The sequence below is a fragment of the Phlebotomus papatasi genome, chromosome 1, assembly GCF_024763615.1.
Source record: "Phlebotomus papatasi isolate M1 chromosome 1, Ppap_2.1, whole genome shotgun sequence".
In the NCBI taxonomy this organism is placed as follows: domain Eukaryota; kingdom Metazoa; phylum Arthropoda; class Insecta; order Diptera; family Psychodidae; genus Phlebotomus; species Phlebotomus papatasi.
This window is the reverse complement of record NC_077222.1, coordinates 75,284,233-75,307,039: the sequence shown is the minus strand read 5'-3', so window position 1 is coordinate 75,307,039 and position 22,807 is coordinate 75,284,233. Positions and strand designations below refer to the sequence as shown.

The following is a 22,807-nucleotide window of genomic DNA, read 5'->3' as shown; positions in this document are numbered from 1 at the left end:
TCTTGCACTCATCCAATGTAAACATAACCTCTGAAAAGTTTAGTAATCAAATGCGCGTAAACTGATTAAATTCGTTTCCTCTACAAAAGCTTGAAGAGAACGGATGTCAAAAATTTAAAGGTGAGAAAAATTCAATCTAAACAGTTAAATAAACTTAAATTCAGTGAAAATATTACACAAAAGTGTTTAAAATCAAGTGATTATTTGAATATTTCGAGATTCAAAATATCTATTGTGAAATAATTGACAATTCGAAGAGTTTGATGGCGTAATGCCTAAAAACAAGAAAATCAAGAATAAAAGAGTGAATTCAGTGCTAAATAGATACCAGAAGTCAAAATATCAGCGCAGTGAAGAGATTGATAAACAGAGATTTCATCAGTGTGAAGAAAAATCCACGATGAGTGATAGAGAAATGGATGAAGATGGAATACTGGTTCCTGACGACGACATGCGGCAAGAAAGAAATCAGCAAATCAAAATGGCGGATGATATCACCATCTCTTCTGCTCAGTTAGAGGATATAATTGGTGTTTCTTCTACCAGCCAACAGATGACGCCAAACGATCCAAAGTCAAAAACTGAGTCTCCACTCAAATATCAGTTGAACGACAAAGGACCATTCTTCATAATAATGAAACACGAAGAACTGCGTTATACTGAGATTGCTAAAATCGTATTGATCAGCGTTGGGAGACCTAAAATTGACCAAATCATTAAACTCGATGATCACAGTGTGAAGGTGAAACTAAAGGACGCTGATTCTGCAAACAAGATTCTTAAAAGTCAGAGTTTGGCCAGACTTCAAAATGTGAATGTTTCTATCCCACCAATGTACCTAAATTCAATTGGTATAATTGACAACGTGGCTATAACACACACAACAGAGGAAATTCTTGAAGCCTTGGACAGTGACAACCAAATCACAAAGATTGAAAGAATGACTAAGTGGGATCCAGTTTACAAAAAAGCAACACCGATGGAACAAATCAAAATCCACTTCAGGTGTTTTACACTTCCCAGAACAGTGAAGCTATTCATGATCAACTTCAGGGTAAGATTCTTCTTTCCCAGGCCAACTTATTGTGTCAAATGCTTAAGTTATGGTCACTACAAAAAAATTTGCCGACAAAAGCCAAAATGTGGTATCTGCACAAAGGAAACTGAAGGACAACATGAATGTGAGCAATTCTGTAAGTTTTGTGAAACCACGGATCATCAAACAAATGACAGAACCTGCAAAGAAAGAATCAGACAAGCGGAACTAACCAAAATCATGATCAAGGAGAAGATGACCTACAAGGAAGCAGTTCAAGCTTTAAAAGAAGGAGAGAAGAATACAACAGCGTTTCCCAGACTCCCAAGGATTGACTTGAGTGAAGAATACGCAAAATTGAAGGAATTATCACAAAAAACGGCAGATTTGCAGACCCAATTGGACAACATGAAGCTGCAAAATGACAAAGTGAAACAGGTGCTCCGAGAGATCTGTACCCTGGCTACTGCAGAGGAGAGCCAAAAAAATCATACACTCATGATGAGAAGGTTGCTGACAATTCTTGAAGAAAATCAAGATATTTTGGATTAATGATGATTAAGTTATGTCAGGTAAATATTAGAAGCCTTTATGCTAACAAAGACGCTCTCATTAAATATAGTAATGATAATAAAATAGATATAATACTTTTAAGTGAAACATGGACTAAAGATGAAATAAGGCTGAAATTATCAGGATTTCAATTATTTTTAAACAACAGAGAACTTGGGCATGGAGGGGTGGGTTGCGCAGTTAGATACGGAATCTGCGCAAAAGTTCTTAATAACATTAATTATAATCCTATAGAAGTATTAAAAGTAAAAATCACTATAGCAAATGAAACGTATTATTTAATTTCAATATATATTCCTCCAGATACTAACATAACTATTGTTAAAGAGAAATTACAAATCCTAATTAATGAATTTAATGAAACAGATAATGTTATATTAGGAGGTGACTTCAATGCTCACCATGAGTTATGGGAATATAATTCAAAAAATGACCAAAGAGGTTTATTGATTTCTGAATTGATAACAGATTCGAATTTTATTTGTTTAAATGACGGTACCCATACATTTAGAAATTTACACCGAAATTTAAGTTCCGCAATTGATCTAACTTTTATATCACAAAACTTGATAAATAATATTAGTTGGACAGTTGATCAAAATATTTTATTAGCAGATCATTATGCAATTTCAATAAATATTATAACTAGTGATAGAATTTATTCTAATAACATAAGAGATAAAATGAATTTAAAGCAGATTGAAAAAGAAATCAGAACTTTAAAAATACAAGAAGATGAAAATATTGAAGACATTGAATTTAAAATTAAAAACATTATCAAAGCTAATACTATAAAAATAGATACTGAAAATAATAAATACGTTCCTAAACCTTGGTGGTCAAGTAAATTAGAAAGGCTGTGGAAAATTAAAAAAGCTAAATTAAAATTATATAATAAAACCAAAGATTTCTTTACACTTATTGAACTTAAGAAAATTACATGCAAATTTAAAATAGAAGTTAAGAAAGCTAAGAAAAAGTCATGGAATGAATTTCTAGAAAAGATTAATCCTAATCAAGATATTAAAACTTTATGGAATAATATAAATAAGTTTAACCACAAAAAACATAGGTCAAATACCAATATTTTGGAAAATGAAGAAAATATTAAAAAGTTTCTACATTATAATTTTAAAATTGAAGAGGTAATGACAGAGCAGCAAGACTTTACCGAAATAAATTATGAATTTTGTAACTATAATATGATATCAGATATTATATCACAAAGTAAAAATACAGCTCCAGGATTAAACAAAATTTCAAATGGTATTATGAAAATGTTAACATCTGATACTGTCAACCAAATAGTCAAGACTTTTAATGATATATGGCAGTCACAAAGAGTACCAAGTGAATGGAAAGAAATTAAAGTAATAGCAATTCCGAAACCAAATAAAGATAAAACTAACATTGAAAATTATAGACCAATATGTTTAATTAACAACATAGCAAAACTTTTTAATTCAATAGTAAAAAATATGATTGAAGAATATTTAAATGAAAATCAACTAATTCCAGAAAATGTTTACGGTTTTAGAAAAAATAGAAATATTACAGATTACATATTGAAAGTAATGGAAACTGTTAAAATAAATAAAGAAAATAATAAAAAAGTTCTCATCATAATGACAGACATAAGTAAAGCCTTCGATAAAGTGATAATTAATATATTGATTAAACAAATGATTAATATGAAAATTCCTCAAGAAATTATTAACTGGATTAAAAACTTTTTGATTAATAGAAAAATTGTATTAGAAACAGAAACAAATAGAGAAGAAATTATCACAAATTCAGGATTGCCACAAGGAAGCAAATTAAGTCCTATACTATTTAATATTTATACTACAGAACTACATAAATTGAACTCAAACAATTGTGTTATTATGCAATTTGCAGATGATATTGCACTTATAATATCAGGAAAAAACACAGAAACACTTTTTCAAAATGCAAATTCTTATATTTCAAATTTCAATAATAATTTAAATAAAATTGGACTAAACATAAATCCAGAAAAATGCAATTACATGATTTTTGATAGGAGTAAGTTCAACAATGATTATTGTATACATTTACAAGGAATCCAATTAAAGAGAGTCTTTAGTCAAAAAATATTAGGTCTTAACGTAGACGATAAGTTAAATTTCAACTCTCATTTAAGATCTTTAAAAGAAAATTGTAAACCTTATGTCAATATGCTAAAAATCTTGAGTAAGTTCAATGGAGGTGCACATCCGCAAATTCTGTTAAATGTCTACAATGCTCTCATCAGATCCAGAATTCTTTTTGGATCTCCTGCTTTTTATGACCACTCTAAAACTGAATACAACAGTTACATCAAAAACCCTCTTCAAATAATTGCAAACCAGTCGTTGAGAACAATAATGGGTTACACGAAATCGACACCCGTAAATGCTATTTTAGCAGAAACAGGACAGCTTCCCATACAATTAGACATTGAACAAACAACAGCAAAATACATCTCCAAAAAAACATCAATCAACATGGATGCAGCAAATCTACCACAAATAAATACAGTGAAATCTAACCATTCTTATTTAAAAAACATTGCACCAATATTAAAAAATGAGACCAATCCTAAAAATTTAAAAGTGTTTCCGTCATTAAATGGCATTGATAAAAAAAATGAAATAAATAATTTAATGATTAAACAAATAGTGAATGAAGAACTTATAAGACAAAGTGATTATGAACAGATATTTACTGATGGATCAATACAAGGAGAATCGAGAGGTGTCGGAATATATTTTAAAAAATCAGAAGAAATAATGCAATTTAAACTTTTACAAAAAGTGTCTATAAAAGAAACTGAACTAATAGCGATTTACTTAGCTGTATACTTAAGTGTAAAAATGAAAAAATCTAAAATAATAGTGTTAACAGACTCAAGAAGTGCGTGTTTATCAATACTAAATAAAAGTGAAAAGTTCTATGAAAATAAAATCAAAAACTTAATAAACAACAGTGATATTAATGTGATAATTCAATGGATACCGGGACATTGTGGATTAGCAGGAAACGAAAAAGCTGATAGAGCAGCAAAAAGTGCAACAAACTCTAATAATGAAGTCAATAATTTAATTACTATACATGAATCTCATAAAATTAGAAAAGAAATTATGTTGAATAAATGGAAAAGAGAATATGAAAAAGTGTCTAATGAAAAAGGAAAATTCAATTTTGAAGTTAGAAATGGAGAAATTAGTCAAAAAATTTGGTTTAAAGAAAAAAATATTAATGTTAACAATTTAAAAATAATATCACGAATAAGAACAGGACATTGCCTAGATAAAAGATTCCTTCACTTGATAAAATTAAAAGACAATAATTTATGTGAAATATGTAACATAATTGAAGATTGTGAACATTTAATTTTGAAATGTAAAAAATTTGACAATATCAGATGCAATTTCAAAAATTTAACACAAAATAATAATGATCTCAAAACAATTTTAAAATCGACAAATAACGAAATTTACAAAGAAATTTTAAAATTCTTAAAAATGGCTAAAATCAATATTTAAAAAATATAAATAAATAAATAAAGAAAGAAAAATACTTTGTTAAAACAAGATTATAAACATATAAACTATTGAAATCATTCCTTGACTTTATTTAGGTCTGCGCTTTCAGAGATGAAAGGGAAATGTGCGATCCTATTAATACGCATTTACTGTGATAACAATAACAAATGTAAACCAAAAGAACAATAACTTGTAACAAACAATGTATAAAAGGAAAACCACAAACAAAAACACAACAAAACTGTAAATATGACCGTTGGCTATATGGATCTAAATTGAATCCGACAGCCGTAAAAATAAAATAAAGAAGAAGAAGAAGAAGAAGAAGATTAAATTCGTGATTTTTGTAGAAAAATGGATACAAGTACAGAATTGAGGGATGCTTCAGATGAAGCACCTGTAGACATTAACAAATACAGAAAGCTGATAAGTGATTTCATAAATTTGGTAAGTTTCTTACTAAAAAATTATATGCCTTGTTGTCAATAGCATCCTTTCCAGAGACGCTACCAAACAGCTCTATTTTGGGCAGAAAAAGTTGCTGTTATGAGTAAATTCGAGACAATGGATGTTTATTGGTATGCCCAGTGCCTGTTTCTCCTCAAAGAGTACCACCGGGCTGCTTTTATACTGCGTCTTTACAAACTGGAGAAGACTGATCTCATGTGTCATTGTCTAGCCCTGGAGTGTCTCTATGAAGCCAGGGAGTATCAGGAAGCCTTGGATATTGTCAATTCTGTCGATTCCTACTACATGCTACAGTCTAATGATGAATTTATAGATAGCAATGAAGTGCTCGCATCTATAAGCTTACTCAAGGGAAAAATTCTTGAAGCTCTGGACAAAAGGTCCCTAGCCACAGAATCATTCGTGCAGGCTCTTCAAACATCTGTCTATTGTTCTGAAGCATTTGATTGTCTCACGCAGCATGAAATGCTTTTGGCATCTGAGGAGCGAGTTCTCATGGATTCCCTGCCAATATCGCAACAATGTTCAGAGGGTGATGGGAAGATAATCAAAGTCCTCTATGAGAGCAAATTAAAGAAATACTACGATAAAATTAATTCAGTGAGTAAAAGGATGAATGTAGAAACTAAAGAGTTTCTAATATTAATATTTTTTAGCACTTCCTTCCTGGGCGACTCATTACGAGTAATCTAAATTTGCAATCCTTCAAGAAAAGCAAGAAAGACAATCCTACACCAACATTTAATTTTGCTAAAAATATTGAATCAATACGGAATAATCAATCCCTTCTACAAACATCCAAAACAACTCCCCTTACGTCGAAGTAAGTAATGCATATTGTAGAGAAGTCAAAGTTTATTAAAACTGGATATCTTTAAAGGGGCAGTCATGGGAAGACATCCTCGAAAGCGGAAAAGGAAAAGATTCACAGCAGATTTTTCGAAATGCAACAACTTGTCCTCAAAGATTGCCTGGCTCAGCTCTCCCAAAGCATCGATTTGTTGATGGCTAAAGCAGAAAGAGCTTTTTACAATTGCAATTACAACCATTGCTTGAAGATTCTCAACGAGTAAGTTATATTATTCTTGATATTTCATCGATAGTTTTTCAACTTGTTATGGTTTTTTTTGCAGGATTTTCAGGCGGGATCCATATCACACCCAGAGTCTTTCTATTCAAATAGGCTGTCTCTATGAGCAAAAAGAAACAAATAGTGAGTAGAATTAATCAATTTATTTTATTAGTCTCCAATTAAATGAGATCAATAACACTGAGAAAAAAATGGGGGTGCGATTAACTTTTTTCCCTCATAATTTTAACACTTTTTAGATGTAAAAATATATCAACATTTTTTAATGTTAATTTTACACCTTTTTAAGGGTAAAATTAACATGAAAAAGAGTAACTTTAACCCCTAAAGCTGTCTACACATTAGACAAATTATTGAAATAATAGCATTTCAAAGTGACATTGAAAAGAAACTTCAATATTGAAGCTAATATTGAAACCAATATTTCAATAATTGCCTACACACTGAACAAATTGACTTCAATATTAAAACTTCAATATTAAAAAAACCTGTCTAGTCAGGGATTCACAGATCTTCTGGGATTTTCTTCCGTATTTTGTCAAGAACACCCAAAAATACCCAAGTTGGTCAGAAGATTTCTCCAGCTTCCTCCAGGAAAACCCAGTCTTCTGGGATTTTCTTGTATATTATGCCTAAAGCACTTCAGATACATTCTGTGGTAAGAGGATTCCTGGAGCTTCGTCCAAGAAACTTGTATATTATGTCAAAAACACTTCAGATTGGAAACAAAAGCCAAATAGAATTAATAATTTGAATTCTCACAGACTTTCAGGATCATGCTTCGTATCATACCGTAGGAGAGTTTACCATCGCGAGCAAAAGGACTGGATGGCCACAATCACAAGCCTTCGTTCCCTCTGTAGGATTCCAATTCGTATCATAAAATTATACTTATATGAAGTGCTTTGGGCATAATGAACAAGAAAATCTCAGAAGATTTGGAATTTCCTGGAGGAAGCTCCAGGAATCCTCTGACCACAGAAAGTATCTCAAGTGTATTTGACATAATATACAAGAAAATCCCAGAAGATCTGGGATTTCCTGGAGGGAGCTCCAGGAATTCTCTGATCACAGAAAGTATCTGAAGTGTTTTTGACATAATATTCAAAAAAAATCCCAGAAAATCTAGGATTTCCTGGAGGAAGCTCCAGGAATCCTCTGACCACAGAAGGTATCGGAAGTGCTTTGTCGCATAATGAACAAGAAAATCCCAGAAGATCTGGGATTTTCTGGAGGAAGCAGGTGATTAGTGCTGACCAAGTTGGGTTCTTGAGGAAATTGAACAAAATATATAACCAAATTCCAAGAATCTGGGATTTCTGGAGGAAGCAGGAGAGATGTGTCTTGACTTGGATTTTGATCTTGGATGTGTTTTCATTCATGAACAAGGAAAATCCGGCAGTTCTGTGATGCTCTGAAGGAAGAAGATTCCTGACAATTAAAAAATATTGAAGGAAATATCAAATAAATTTGATATTTAGAATTTCTTTGAAATTTTATTTCAATGTGACTTTGAAATTTTTTATTGACATAATTTGGCCTAGTTTGTAGCCATTCAAAATAATGAAATAAAATATTGAATAAAATGTTCCATATTGAAACAAATATTTCAATATTTGCCAACACACTGAACAATTTTCTTCAATATTGAAACATTTATATCAATAAATCTTTGCAATGTGGAGGCAATCCTTGTCAATATTTGATTTTGAAAAAAAATATTTCAATAAATTATGTCTAATGTATAGCCAGCTTAATACACCTAAAAAGGGTCATATTTACACCGATTTCGGATCAATACTGCAGAGTAAAATAAACATTTCTGGAATGTTATTTTAATTTTTTCGGATTTCTCTCAGTGAAGGTGCATAAAAAGTTACTCTACTTTGCTAGAAGACTAGGATTTTGTAAAGTTTGACTCGCTGACATATATTTTGTAGAGGTCCAATAGTTTTTTTTTTTTTTAAATAAAAACCAAAATCCTAAAAGCTAAGGTAATATTACGCAGTTTACGAAAAAATATTACTTACGTCGTTTCGGTTACGAGAATATTTCAAAACAAGCGCCTGGCAAGTTGGCCTTTTTATATGGAGCTATTTGAAGCCAATTCCTAAATTGATCTAGGATTCAGCTCACAGTGCTCCAAGGAAGAAATGTATTTAAACAAAAATTTAGTATATTTATCCCTCCATACAGAAAGGTATCTTATAATACTGAAAAACTTCTCATTTTTTTAAATATTTAGCATATCGATCACGAGGGCAGAAAAATTCCTATACGCATTTGTATGTGAAAGTAAGAAATTGGCTTTAACTTTGAAGGACACTCGCCGGGGACTAGTTTCAAAAGAAAGAAGCATTAAACGCGCGGTTGTAATATTGATGAATAATTATAGTATTTTTGAGGTATTTTACAATTTTGTCTGGAATAAATTACGGTCGAGACAACGAAAAATCGACAGTTTTGAATAAGAGTTTAACTCATCACCTACCATTAAATATTTAATATTTTATATCACATGAATTTATTTTGAGTAATTTTCTCCACCGTAAAATAAGTTTTTTTTTTCAAAAATCGTCTCCAAAAATCAGATCCCAGAGTGAATTTTAAAAATTTTAAAATGAAAATTTCAGAAAATATAGTTGAAATGTTATACTTTTCTATGCCTAACAGATTGAATTAAATAATTTGATGTTATTGTAGAAAAAAAATAGAGAAAATGTGCTGTTTTTTTTTTTAATCTTCTTGGCCCATGTAACCCTTAATTCAATCTAATTTTTTATTAAAATATATCAACTCAGGAATAATTCGTTCGCCTACAAAAATATTCTAGATCTAGATTTTGACATAGGGTAGACTGGGGCAAATTTGTCAAAAGAAAATTTCAATATTCACTATTTTCTAAAATAAAAGAGACTGAGGATTGAAATTTTGATTATAGATAAGATAACCTTCATGAACCTTTTCAAACTTACAAAGTTTCAAAGGATTCGAGGAAGGATTATGTAAAATAAATTAGTGCTCTGATTTACTGATTAGCTCAATTTAAGCACATTTCTCGTTAAGATAGAGAAAAATTATCTTCGACAAAGTTGTAGAGGAATAAATTTACTATAAAAATATGTCTATTTGACATTTTTAACGTTTGCAAGAGTAAAACGTCACGAATTATCCAAAGAAAAAAGAAGATCGACAAAATTTGCCCCAGAAATTTTGAGAATCTCCAAAAAATCGACTTTTAGAAAATGACTCGAAAATTACATTTCTTTCGAGATAGAGGAAAATTGTCTTCTGCAATGTTGTAGAGCAGTAAATTTCCTAAGAATATGCTCATTATAAGACGTTTAAGTTTTCTCACAGAGATCATGAATGAATTAAATATGCATTTTGACAAGTTTTGCCCCAGTATCCCCTATTTATAATTTGTAATGATCCTTAAGGATCATCTATTCTAAAATAGCCCATATTTTCGTTTGAGTACTCAGGGTCACAAAAGAAACGAAAGAGTCCAAGGCTAAAAAAGCAGCATACAGTAGACTCTCTCTCAATCGTGAATATGGGGCAAAATGTCATCCGGTTTATTGATAGATTTGGGCGTCAAAGCCTTTGTAAATTCCACAAAAAGCGCTCAATTATAAAGAATCACGATAAAATAGGAAGAACTACAGCGAATTTGAGCAAATTAGCTTCATAATTAAGCGTGAAAATTGTCAACAAAATTTGACGCCCGATTGAAAAAGCGCCGATTGAGTGAGAGTCTACTGTAATTCGTACTAAAAATGTTTGTATCAGGCTGATAAATATTTCAATGAATAGGAAGATAGGTGTTTACTTAAAGTAAATAGGGATTTCCTTAATATTCCTTCTAAGGCACGCTATAACATCCCACTATTTAATACTCCCTCCGGTCCGAAATACAGTAGACTCTCTCAAATTCGGGCATATGGGACCGAAATGTCAGCCGAATTGGACAGAAATTCGGGCGACAAACTCTTTGAAATGCAAGGATTTTTTATTCATGTGCATATAGATATTGAGTTTACACACTCATATATAACGTAAATTGCATGAAAATCCATCAATAATGCAAAATCACATCAAAACTAAGACAAACCATGCCAAATTTGAGCATATTTGATTCATTTGATAATCATAATCAAACTTGAAAAATGACAACAAACTTTTTTCAAATGTAACCGCTGCCCGAATTAAAAAGTAGCCCGATCTTAAAAGAGCCAAATTTGCGAGAGTCTACTGTAAGTCGTACGTTTGGGGAAAAACTAGGGATTAAGGAATGGTGTCAGAAAATGTTTTTGATATTTGTGAATATCTTGTATGATCTATCCTCCATTATTGTCCATTTGCCGCGTGTTTTTTTTTTTTCAAAGAGGTCCGGTAGATAGTTAATTACTAAAAAAATGGACTGTAATTAAAATTATAGGTTAGAATTTGTTCTAAATTTTTAGTATGCACAAGTAGAACTCAACAGTTATTACCGATATGACATTTTTTATTGCTCAAATTTTTCAGAATAAGCAGTAAAAAAGAACATCCTTTTTTATGTGTTCGAATATCTGGGTGCTAAATGGTTAGGGATTTGAGGCCTTCGGCGGATCCCCCCATAGGTTGACTCTGGGACCATTAATATGTCCCTCATTTTTCCCCCACCACTCTCTTTCCCTTCCAAAATCATGGTTTTTAGGATTGCTCGAAAACATGTCGTGCAATTTTTTAAGGGGAAGGGGAAAGGCGGGAGAAAAAGTAGGGACATATTAGTGGTCTCAGGGTCAACTTATAGTGGGGTCCCTCGAAGGTCCCAAAACACTATCTCTCACCATTTTGCACTTAGATTAAAAGGAAAACGCAAAAATAAGGCATTTTTAAGACATTTGTTCCTCAACTTACCATCAAGACTGGACTCCAATTTTAGTTCTGAACATTAACAGTAGTCCTTTACAAGAGATAATTGTTGATACACAAAACATTTACCAACAAACTTTCCCTTAATCCCAATTTTTTCCCAAACTAATTCTGTCCCGGTATCCTCTATAGGTTGATCCTCGAATAATGGTAAATTGTGGTGATTTAACTTAATTATCTAAATTAGAATAATTACCTTTTGCTGGCAAATTGATGGATGTTTGAATTAAAGCTATTACAGTGAAACTAACTTAAAAATTTTCAAAAGCAACATCACTCGAATGAACCGGAAATATAATTTTTAAGTCTTAGATCCCACAAACATAAATATAACACTAAATGGTAGCCACATACAGTGGAGGAAATTTGAATAGGTATTTTTTGAAAGGGGGTGGTGTGGGTGGGGGGTTGGTCCAACAAACTTAGTTTTATTATGCCAAGTAAACGTCTGCCCAAGGATCATTTTTATCATAGTGACCCGCACTCACTCGTGCGTGCGTGAACACCAGTCGATAATTCGAATTTATGGTACAAATAGGGGGGAAATTTGAATAGGTATTCTTATTTTTTAATATTACTGGAACCGTTCTTTTATAAGAAATTCTTTATATTGATAATAAAATGATCAAATTAGTCTTTTCCTTCAAATTAAAGCCTTCAACAGTAAAAAAATTTTATTTAATAACTAGAATTTTTGATTGATAGAGGCCATAAGATTGTAAGTAATAAAATCGTTCTAATAAAAGGCTTTATGGAGCTTGGCTTAACAATACTTGCTATTACGTAGAGGATGAGTAATTCAGGAAACATTATTTGCCAATTCGTCAATAAAAAGGACTCCTAGGGACAAAAATAAGGTACTTTTAATGGTAATACCATGTTTTATAGTAAAGATTTAGCACGAATTTCTTATAAAACAGTGAGTTTTACTTATTAAACTTTTCAGATACATGTAGAATATTGAAGTACCAATAACTACACGTCGTATCTGACCAATCCTGATGGCTACATAAGCATAATTTTGAGGGTCGATTGGAATTCAAAGAGAAATGAATTCCTATCACAAGATTTGGCGGAATGTTATAAATTAAAGTTTTTACCAATAGAAAAAAATAATATTTCGTCAGTTTTCATCCATAGAAATTCATTTTTACTGAATACCAATCGAGCGACAAAATTCTGTTTCTTTACTGGTAGTTTCTTAAGAGATTTTGTCCACTGTAGGTAGATTGTAGCCATCAGGGTTCCTCGGATGCGACGTGTAGTGATTGGTATTTGAATATCCTATCTGTATTTCAGAAGTTTGTAACGTAAAAAAAGTCACAGCTTTGCAAAAAGTTTGTACCAAATCCTTATCAAATAACATGGTAATACCTATTAAAGTACCTTATTTTCGTCCCTAGGAGTCCTTTTTATTGACGAATTGGCAAATAATGTTTCCTGAATTACTCATCCTCTACGTAATAGCAAGTATTGTTAAGCCAAGCTCCTTAAAGCCCTTTATTAGAACGATTTTATTACTTACAATCTTATGGCCTCTATCAATCAAAAATTCTAGTTATTAAATAAAATTTTTTTACTGTTGAAGGCTTTAATTTGAAGGAAAAGACTAATTTGATCATTTTATTATCAATATAAACAATTTCTTATAAAAGAACGGTTCCAGTAATATTAAAAAATAAAAATACCTATTCAAATTTCCCCCCTATTTGTACCATAAATTCGAATTATCGACTGGTGTTCACGCACTTACGAGAGTGAGTGCGGGTCACTATGATAAAAATGATCCTTGGGCAGACGTTTACTTGGCATAATAAAACTAAGTTTGTTGGACCAACCCCCCACCAACACCACCCCCTTTCAAAAAATACCTACAGTAGACTCTTCGATATCCAGCACTTCGATATCCGGGTGACAGCCGCCAAACACTGGCGGTTGATATATTCAAAATTATTTTCACTAAACATGAAGTTTGTCCAGAGTGGATTAAAGTATTATTAACATTGTATCGAAGTTTTTAATACATAATTGTGATAAAAAATGAAACATAAGCACACCATGAAGAAAATTCTCTTTTTCTTTGTGAGACAGAAAATAAATTCACACTGCACAAAATAGAAAAACCGTTGATCATTCAAAAAACCTAAATGTCATTTTGTCCCCCAGTCAGCCGGATATCGAAGAGTCTACTGTATTCAAATTTCCTCCACTGTATACAGAGAGTATATTTTTGTTGAATTTAAAATTTTACTGGTGTTACAGATAGAAAATTTATCAGAAAAATTTAAAAAAAATTGCGAATTTTACGTCTTTTTCATGAAGGTTTTAGGAACGGTTATCCTCGTGCAATCATTATAAATTTTGTGCCAATGACATAACATTACATACTCTTTCATTTGGTAAAAGTTTTAAATTGATTGCATTTAGTTTTATACTAAAACAAAAAAAAATCACTTAAGAAACAGTATACCATACCATACTTTTCTACGGAAAATGTATGACAATGCTCCGCCTTGATTAGACCATCCTTTTTAAAAAAAAAATACTCTTGCAGAACTCTTCTATGTTGCCCACAAATTGGTGGATTTGTATCCTGAACAAGCTATATCTTGGTACGCTGTAGGAAGCTATTATGATTTAATTGGGAAAAGTGATTCAGCCCGACGTTATCTATCGAAGGCCACAACTCTCGACAGATTTTACAGTCCGGCCTGGCTGGCGTATGGGCACTCCTTTGCGAAGGAGAATGAACACGATCAGGCCATGGCAGCGTACTTCAAAGCCACTCAGCTTATGCGAGGATGTCATCTGCCTCTACTTTACATTGGTGTGGAATGTGGCCTAACGAAAAATCTCGAGCTGGCTGAGAACTTTTTCGAACAGGCCTTGGCCATTGCACCCCTCGATGTGTCTGTCCTTCATGAGTTGGCTGTAATCAAATATGAATATGAATTGTAAGCTTTTTTATTCATTAATTTTTCGATTAGTCGCAACAAATATCTTTTCCGCATTTTCAGCTTTAAAAATGCTGAGGAGGTGTTTCGTGTGACACTGGAGGTTGTGAAACGCCTGGCTGAGTGGAACAATGAGGTATTTTCTTCACGTTGGGAACCGCTTCTCAATAACTTAGGCCATTGTTGCCGGAAGAACAAAAAGTACGCCGAAGCATTGGAATTTCATCGACAAGCTCTTGTTCTCAGGCCACAGAATGCAGCCACATACACGGCTATTGGCTTGGTTCAGGCCATCATGGGCAACTTAATTGAAGCTATTGAGGCGTTTCACAAGAGTTTGGCACTTAGACGCAATGAAATTTTCACCACAACCATCCTTAAGTATGTCATCGAGGAGCTCATGGAAGAATCCCTGGTGACTGAGATGTACTCAGACTCTGGTACATTTTCATCTGCAAAGCTCAGTGATGAGGACAAATCACCTCTGGCCACGCCTCTCTACACCTTGGGCAATCGAGTGGATCAGGATGTGGCAGAAAATGTCCTCAACACATCGACCGTGTTTGAGAACTTTGATATCAGCATGGATGATTAAACAGTAAATAAATCGCTTTTGTTTCATACTCACAATATTTTTTTTTCACAATTTAAAATAACACACTACACAAACATTTAAAACAATTAAGGGGCGAATTAATTTAAGAGGATATATAACAATGATGTAGATTTGTAGATGCTTCACTTTTACTTCTTTAAACGTCCCTTGAAGAGCATCAGTGATTTCTGCATTAGAGGTGCTCGTTTTGGTTTAACGGCTGAAGCTGTAAGAAAAATTGTTTTTTTTAAACTTGCTAAAAAAGTTTTTTTTTTGCAATTAACGCTAAACTTCATCTGCATATCATATTGAAAATTAAAAAAAAATATATCTTTGTAGAGCTTAAATTTCCCGCCTTATAGCAATAAATGCTCTGCTGAGGCAACCCTAAATATTCGAGACGCAATATCTCCTTTCTAGGCCAGCGCCTCTGGTGATAGTGGAGACGACTGTAATAGTTTAGTCGATCGTACGATCTCAGTGAGTACGGACGTGAGTTCGTCTTAAGTCGTACAAGTGATAGGACATAGTGCGGAGAGCTCGCAACAGTCTGGAGCCCACACCAGTCGATTGCATAAGCAGGTCACCTCCTAAGTATCATAGATTTAAGAGTAGATATTGCTTGCCCCCTATATCTTGGGATATTATCCAATAGTCAATACCCAAGAGAAACTACTTGAACTTAGTTAAGTTTCAATATAATTCATAAACGTTTGCGAAATAAATCTTAAATAAAAACTCAGCTGACTGAAACTGCCCCATCGTCTCCTATTAACGAAAATGACCACTTAGACTTAGAGATTAAACAATTGAATTTTTGAATTCAATGAATCGCCTCTTCATGAATCGCCTCGCATTCTTTGCGTTCAACATAGATCAAGATCTACAGATCCATAATAAAGCCAGTGATTACGTGTGGTCAGGAAACAGTACTGTAGATCCGCACAGAAAAAAGAAGGCTGTTCTTTGAGAGACGGATCTTTAGAACGCTTCATTTCGTTTAAGGGGAATTCCAAACAAGAATGAATCATGAATTGGAGGAGCTTTATGGAGGAGGCAACGTTTCTTTTCCTATCCAGACAAGAAGACTAAGCTGGCTCGGTCACATCTACCGTATGCCAAAGGCAGGATGCTTAGGAGACTTATGAGCGGAATCCAAAAGGAGCGTCCCCTTCTGGACCATGTTTATAAAGTTGTAGAGAATTTAAAACATAAACTTATTAATTTACATTTAATTAATTACATGTAATTCAAATCAGATAAACAGAAATGGAGGTGAAAAATTTCGATTTCTGGAAAATATTAGAAAAAAGATAGGGTAAAGTAATACAATTTGGACATAGTGTTTCAAGTTGGATAATTCGCCGGTACAAGTTGGACAGGGATTTTTTTCTTGATAAATACAGTACTATTTTTTTTAAGTACAAGGAACCAAATTATAAAACTAAAGCATTAAAAATATACAAATAAAAATGAAGTACTAAATTTATAAATAAAAAAGCACTGTCTAACTTGTACCACTTTACCCTACTTTACGAATTTTAAGACCTTTCAAAAAATTTATCAAATTGATTGAAAATAAGACCTCTGTCTAGTGTGGTTAAACTTCGATTTCCAAAAATTCAAGACGGCGATTTTTTGGGTCATAGATATGTTATAAATGAAATGTTTGCTTAGACTACCTCCAAAACAAAGAGTAACTGTATCAAATTTCGACCAGTTTGCAATTTCGGCCATTTATTCGTTCCTCAAATTTCCACGTTTTTTTTTGTTCTTGAATACAAAAAAAAAAAACAAAAACAAAAAACATCGCTTCGGCGAACAAGATAATGTAAAAAATCCGAGATCCGGGAAAAATTCCGGAAGAGCAAGAAACTAAGGTGGCCGAAATATAACCCAAAGCTATGCGTATATTTTGAATCATTTTGAAATGTATTAAGAATGATTTTAGAGAAAACAAAGATAATAATCTACAAGGTTCGAAGCTACACTCCATAAAAAGAAGTAACAAAAAACTCAATTTGTACTAAAAAATATTGCATATGAAATTTAAGACTTTGGCGCTTGCATATGTAACTATGACGAAATTTGGTATTTTTACCCATATTCAAAAATAAAAAGAAAAACCGTAAGAGCCGTTTTCGAAATAAACTAAAAACATGGTTTTGCAGGGGTTGGAGGGAAAAGGAAAAAAACGTCTAGAGTTTAGAGATAATGTTTTTTTTATTGGGGGTCACCTAAGACCGGAAGCCGGTTTCTCTTACCGTTAAAACTCCAGGTCGGTGACAAATTGGAAAAAAAACTTTATAATACTCTCTTTGGGTTCAAGCAGTAAAAAGCCATATTTTAAAGGTGCTCCAATTCAAAGGTGCCCTACGTCCCCTTACTTTATTTTATTATTACTAAACTTTTAAGGCTTTGTTAATATCGCCTTTGGTTTTGAGTGCTTAATGAATTTTGTGCATTTTTCAAGATTTAGTGTGTATGTAGAATTTTGATTGATTGTTTATTATTATTACTTTATTTAAGATCCTCAAAAATACTTTAATAATAATAATAATTCTGGCACAACATTCCATGAAGGAACTAGGCCTTCCCGCAAGGGAATTTCTAGACATGCATTATTATTTTTTCTTGTACGGGATGAGGTTGTCAGTCCCATGGCCGTGGAATCAAGTGCAGTGAAGCTCACTGGACTGGATACAATCTGAATACATTTAACGCCAGAAAAATTCCTGGTGACCTAAAGGGGATTCGAACCCGTGACATTTGCATCATAGAGCGAGTGCTCTACCACTTGACCCATTGAGTGCCCTCAAAAATACTTCACTCTACCCTAATGAATTTCAAGTAGGGGAAAGTGGGGCACCTTTGAAATTGGGATTTTCACCTATTTTTAACCCATTCAGTCAATGTACCAGAAATACTTAAGATAGAATGTTCATATTTTGGGATTAGTTTCCTACAGATTAGTAGATGAATATTTTGAAAAGAAAAAAAAAATACTTCAAACTCTATTGCTTTAGATAGAGTAACTATCCAATAACACCAATTGGCAACTAGAATTAAAATCAGGAAAGAGGAAAGAGGCCAATTTTAACAAATTCGACGGGATGACAAATTTTCCGTCTGCCATTTTGAGCAAAATTTTTGCATGACTTCACGCGAAGCAAGAAAATAATAACAAAATGTATTTTCATCTCTGTCGGACTATTTTTCTCAAGTAATTGAATAACTAACGTTACTAAAAATCCATTCCCGACAGCAATTCGGATAAAAATTGCCCAGAAATAAATCATTAAAAATCACTCAATTTGCGTATGATGTATAATACAATGGTAAGGAATGGGTTAAATGAAATTGAGCCTTTACTGAGAAAAAAAGAGGCTGCGTATAACTTTTTTTCCTCACAAATTTAACACTTTTTGGGTGAAAAATATATCAACATTTTTTAATGTTAATTTTACATCTTTTTAAGGATAAAATTAACATGATAAAGGGTAGCTTTAACCCATAATACACCTAAAAAGGGTAATATTTACACCGATTTCCGATCAATACTACAGGGTAAAATTAACTTTTCCGAAATGCTATTTCGACTTTTTCTGATTTCTCTTAGTGTTAACGTGATATAATTTCGCTGCACAATTACATTAAGAAGTTAAATTGCATTATGATATGGCTCAGTTCCACTTAAACATAGAACAAAAATCCTAATTTTAAAGGTGCCCCACTTCTCCCTATTGCAAATTTTCAAAATATATTCCTATTCAATTTTGAAGAAAAAAATCAACTCATTTAACCAATTAAGACCTCTAGTCACTAATTTATTTCAGAAAAAAATCCAGAATAAAAAAAAATACAAAAAATCAGTCAATTTTCAGACACTTCATTAGTAAGAAAAAAATGAAAAATTCATAACTTTTCCTGTAAGCAGAAAAAAAGAAAGCAAATAAGAGGAAAAAAAAACATTACTTACTACTACTAGCCGGATCGTATTCACGATTCACCGTTGCCACCTTCAATCGACTATCACCTGCCTTGGCGATATTCCGGCTAATGCCACTTAGTGCTGCAACCCTTGCAGCCGGCGTAGCGCTCACTTTTCCCCTCGTACCAAACTGATTTTGTTTCCTCTGCACACTCCTCGGTGGCTTCACGATACTATCAACGTATGCTAATTGGGTCTTTCTCACTGGCACAGACGTCGTCAGGGATTGTTTGATATTTTGGGTTAAACTGTTGAATCTAGCTTCCTGTTCATCTTGGCAGCGCTATGCAAAAACACAAACATCCTGTCAGCATGCAAAAGGACGAAAAGAAAAAAAAGATAGACTTACCAAGTACATCTCTCGCCAAGATTCCATTTCCCGCCTCTTTTCCGACTTGAAACGACGCTTGCAGTGTTGCTGCCAGAGTCCATCTGTATCCTCCATCAAGTAGGGATTGTAGTGTTCAAATGTAAACAGTTGCTGTGCAGATGCTCGTTCAATCACAGGCTTAAGAATCTCAAAAGGTACACCTCCAGTATATTCCAATGCATCGATATTCTTCTGCAGAATCCTTATGCAGAGTTCATGCAATGTCGGCACCTGCATCAATGCACCCGTCTTTACGCCCGAATATACCTTAGTACGGAGGTTCTTGGACTGCATACTTGTGCCCATAGCCTCCTCATCAGTCATCATGTGGAATGTTGCTGTAGACGATTTCTGTTTGCTACATCCACTGCCACTTGCAGAAGGAAATACACACTCCATAACAGCCGGATTTAGTGGCATTGGCCTATAATTGTTAGTTATTTGTGGCATTGTTATCTGAGGTATTTCAAGTGTTTCACTTTTAATAATTTCAGGATCCAAGGGAACAAGTTTTTCCGGACTTTTAAGCATGTCTGGTGGTCCGAGGGGTCTCACAACAGCCACTTTAACTTCAGACCTCTTCTTTTTGGGCGTAAGTTCAGCATCTGCCCTAGAAGATGTTGTTGATGTAGATGTAACTGGAGTTTCTGATGGCTTATGCCTCTTCTGACCACTCTTTCGATGCGGCACATCAGATATCATGGACAGAACATCGGCAAAACTTGCACCCTTTGAATTATCTATACTCCCATCAGAATCACCATCCTCAGATTGACTTTTTGATGGTATTTGTGGCTTGACTTTCTTGGGTTTTTCTCTACTTTCTTTCTCCACTTTCCTTTGGCTCTCACTCCTCTCACTCAATTCCTTCTTTGAACGATGCTCACTGTCCTTCTTGTCTCTATGCTTCTCCCTATCCCTATCCCTTTTCTCCTTCTTGTGATTGCTTTTGTGTGAATGTGAGTCAGAATGTGACTTCTCCCTGTGATGATGACTGCGTTTGTGAGACTTGTCTCGACTGTGATGCTCTTTCTTACTACTACTGCTACTTCCCTCAGATTTTTCCTTCTCTACATGAGAACTAACAACTTGTGGACTGACATCGTCATTGTCCTCTTGTGACTCCTCCTGTTCATGATCCGAACTCGAATCCCTGCGTGGTGTTTCCTCTGCTGCTGCATTTCTCTCAATTTCAGCTTGAGCCACCATAGCCTTCCATTTTGCCACAAGCGCCCTTGCTGCCACCTTCACCTCACCCTCTTCCTTTCGCAAATTATTCACAGTCTTCCCAATTCCCGTTTCTTCCAAGTGCTCAAGAGTAATGGGTAACTTGTACAGTTTCTCAATGCAATGCAGCAGCTAGAAAGAAAAAAAAGGAGAAAAATACAATTCTCACTGCCATCATCTTCCAGCCCCAAAACAACATGCTACGTTGCACACTGATGTGGAAAAAAAATGTGTGCAAATATATTACGAAATAAATGGTACATGTATGCAGAAATGAAAGATAATCATACTCGTTTCTTTTCTCGTGTCTTCTCAATGCTCTTCTGATAATGCTCCACTATCTCCCGCACCGAGGACATTTTCACGATATTTTTGCTTACGAAATATCTCGCTAATCAATCATAAAACACTCTCAATAACTTATTCTATATCTACATTTCAGAACAATTTTGAATTCATTCCCCAAAATTTCCACGAACTTTTTCACTTGAAGAGGTTATGACTACGTCTGGGTGTCACATTATTTCATATTTTTGCTGGAAGAGGTCACTTTTCGCATTTTTTTTAAATACCCGACTGGCAATGTTTTGCATACAGTAGACTCTCGCAAATTCGGCTCTTTTAAGATCGGGCTACTTTTTAATTCAGGCAGCGGTTACATTTGAAAAAAGTTTGTTGTCATTTTTCAAGTTTGATTATGATTATCAAATGAATCAAATATGCTCAAATTTGGCATGGTTTGTCTTTGTTTTGATGTGATTTTGCATTATTGAGGGATTTTCATGCAATTTACGATATATATCAGTGTGTAAACTCAATATCTATATGCACATGTCGCCCGAATTTCTGCCTAATTCGGCTGACATTTCAGTCCTATATGCCCGAATTTGAGAGAGTCTACTGTACATTGTTCATACTGTTATACAGTAGAGTTCCTCAAATTTGAACTCCTCAAATTTGAACGACGGTTGAGTTCAAAATGTAAAATTTGAAGTTATGTGAAGAAAGTTTTGTGTAGAGTGCCATTTTTCTCTGATGTTTCCTCAATATTATGGTATTATATTAACTTCCGCAACAAATTCCATCTATTTCACAATACAGTAGAGTTCCTCAAATTTGAACTCCTCAAATTTGAACGACAGTTGAGTTCAAAATGTAAAATTTGAGGTTATGTGAAGAAAGTTTTGCGTGGAGTGCCATTTTTCTCTGGTATTTCCTCAATATTATCGTTTTATATTAACTTCCGCAACCAATTCCATTTATTTCACAGTAAATTACATTGATATATTCTCTAAAGTTGTTTATCTTAATTTACGGAAAGTGGATTTCACATGAATTCCGTTACGTTTTTGAAAATATCGTTCAAATTTGAGGAGTGAGAAATGTCATCTATACCCTCCAAATGTTCAAATTTGAGGGACTCTACTGTATATTACATTTATATATTCTCTAAAATTGTTCATCTTAATTTAGGAAAAGTGAATTTTACATGAATTCCGTTATGTTTTTGAAAATATTGTTCAAATTTGAGGAGTGAGAAATGTCATCTATACCCCCCAAATGTTCAAATTTGAGGAACTCTACTGTATATATGCTGCACCTGCACTTGCTGCACTTAAGGCGAAAAGAATTAACCCATTCCTTACCATGGTATTATACATCATACGCAAATTGAGTGATTTTAAATGATTAATTCCAGGGAAATTAATATTCAAATTGCTGTCGGGAATGGATTTTTAGTTACTTTAGTTTTAGTCCCTCAATTACTTGGCAAAAATAGCCCGACAGAGATAAAAATACATTTTGTTGTTCTTTTCTCGCTTCGCGTGAAGTCATGCAAAAATTTTGCTCAAAATGGCAGACGGAAAATTCGACATCCCGTCGAATTTGTTAAATTTGGCCTTTATCCTCTTTCCTGATTTGAATTCTGGTTGCCAATGTGTCTTCTTGGATAGCTACTCTATCTAAATCAATAGAGTTTGTAATGAATTAATATACAGAATTTAAATTCAGTGACCGTTAAGACGCGTGTTTG

The 22,807-nt window shown here is 33.5% G+C and overlaps 2 protein-coding genes across 2 annotated transcripts; one reads left to right on the top strand and one right to left on the bottom strand.

Moving 5' to 3' along the window:
* The first annotated feature begins 12 nt into the window (after positions 1 to 12).
* On the top strand, positions 13 to 15,212 carry LOC129802911 (cell division cycle protein 16 homolog). The gene is made up of 8 exons (XM_055849125.1): positions 13 to 75; positions 5,497 to 5,604; positions 5,659 to 6,225; positions 6,282 to 6,448; positions 6,506 to 6,694; positions 6,759 to 6,838; positions 14,190 to 14,589; positions 14,653 to 15,212. Exons 2-8 carry the CDS (start codon positions 5,512 to 5,514, stop codon positions 15,182 to 15,184), a joined length of 2,028 nt encoding a protein of 675 aa, XP_055705100.1. The 5' UTR covers positions 13 to 75; positions 5,497 to 5,511; the 3' UTR covers positions 15,185 to 15,212.
* LOC129802918 (transcription elongation factor B polypeptide 3) lies at positions 15,201 to 21,315 on the bottom strand. Its single transcript, XM_055849138.1, has 4 exons — positions 21,063 to 21,315; positions 19,525 to 20,904; positions 19,164 to 19,458; positions 15,201 to 15,410 (listed from the first exon to the last, which is right to left on the bottom strand). The coding sequence occupies exons 1-4, from the start codon at positions 21,129 to 21,131 to the stop codon at positions 15,334 to 15,336; spliced, it is 1,821 nt and encodes a 606-aa protein (XP_055705113.1). The 5' UTR covers positions 21,132 to 21,315; the 3' UTR covers positions 15,201 to 15,333.
* Between the last annotated feature and the right edge of the window lie 1,492 nt (positions 21,316 to 22,807).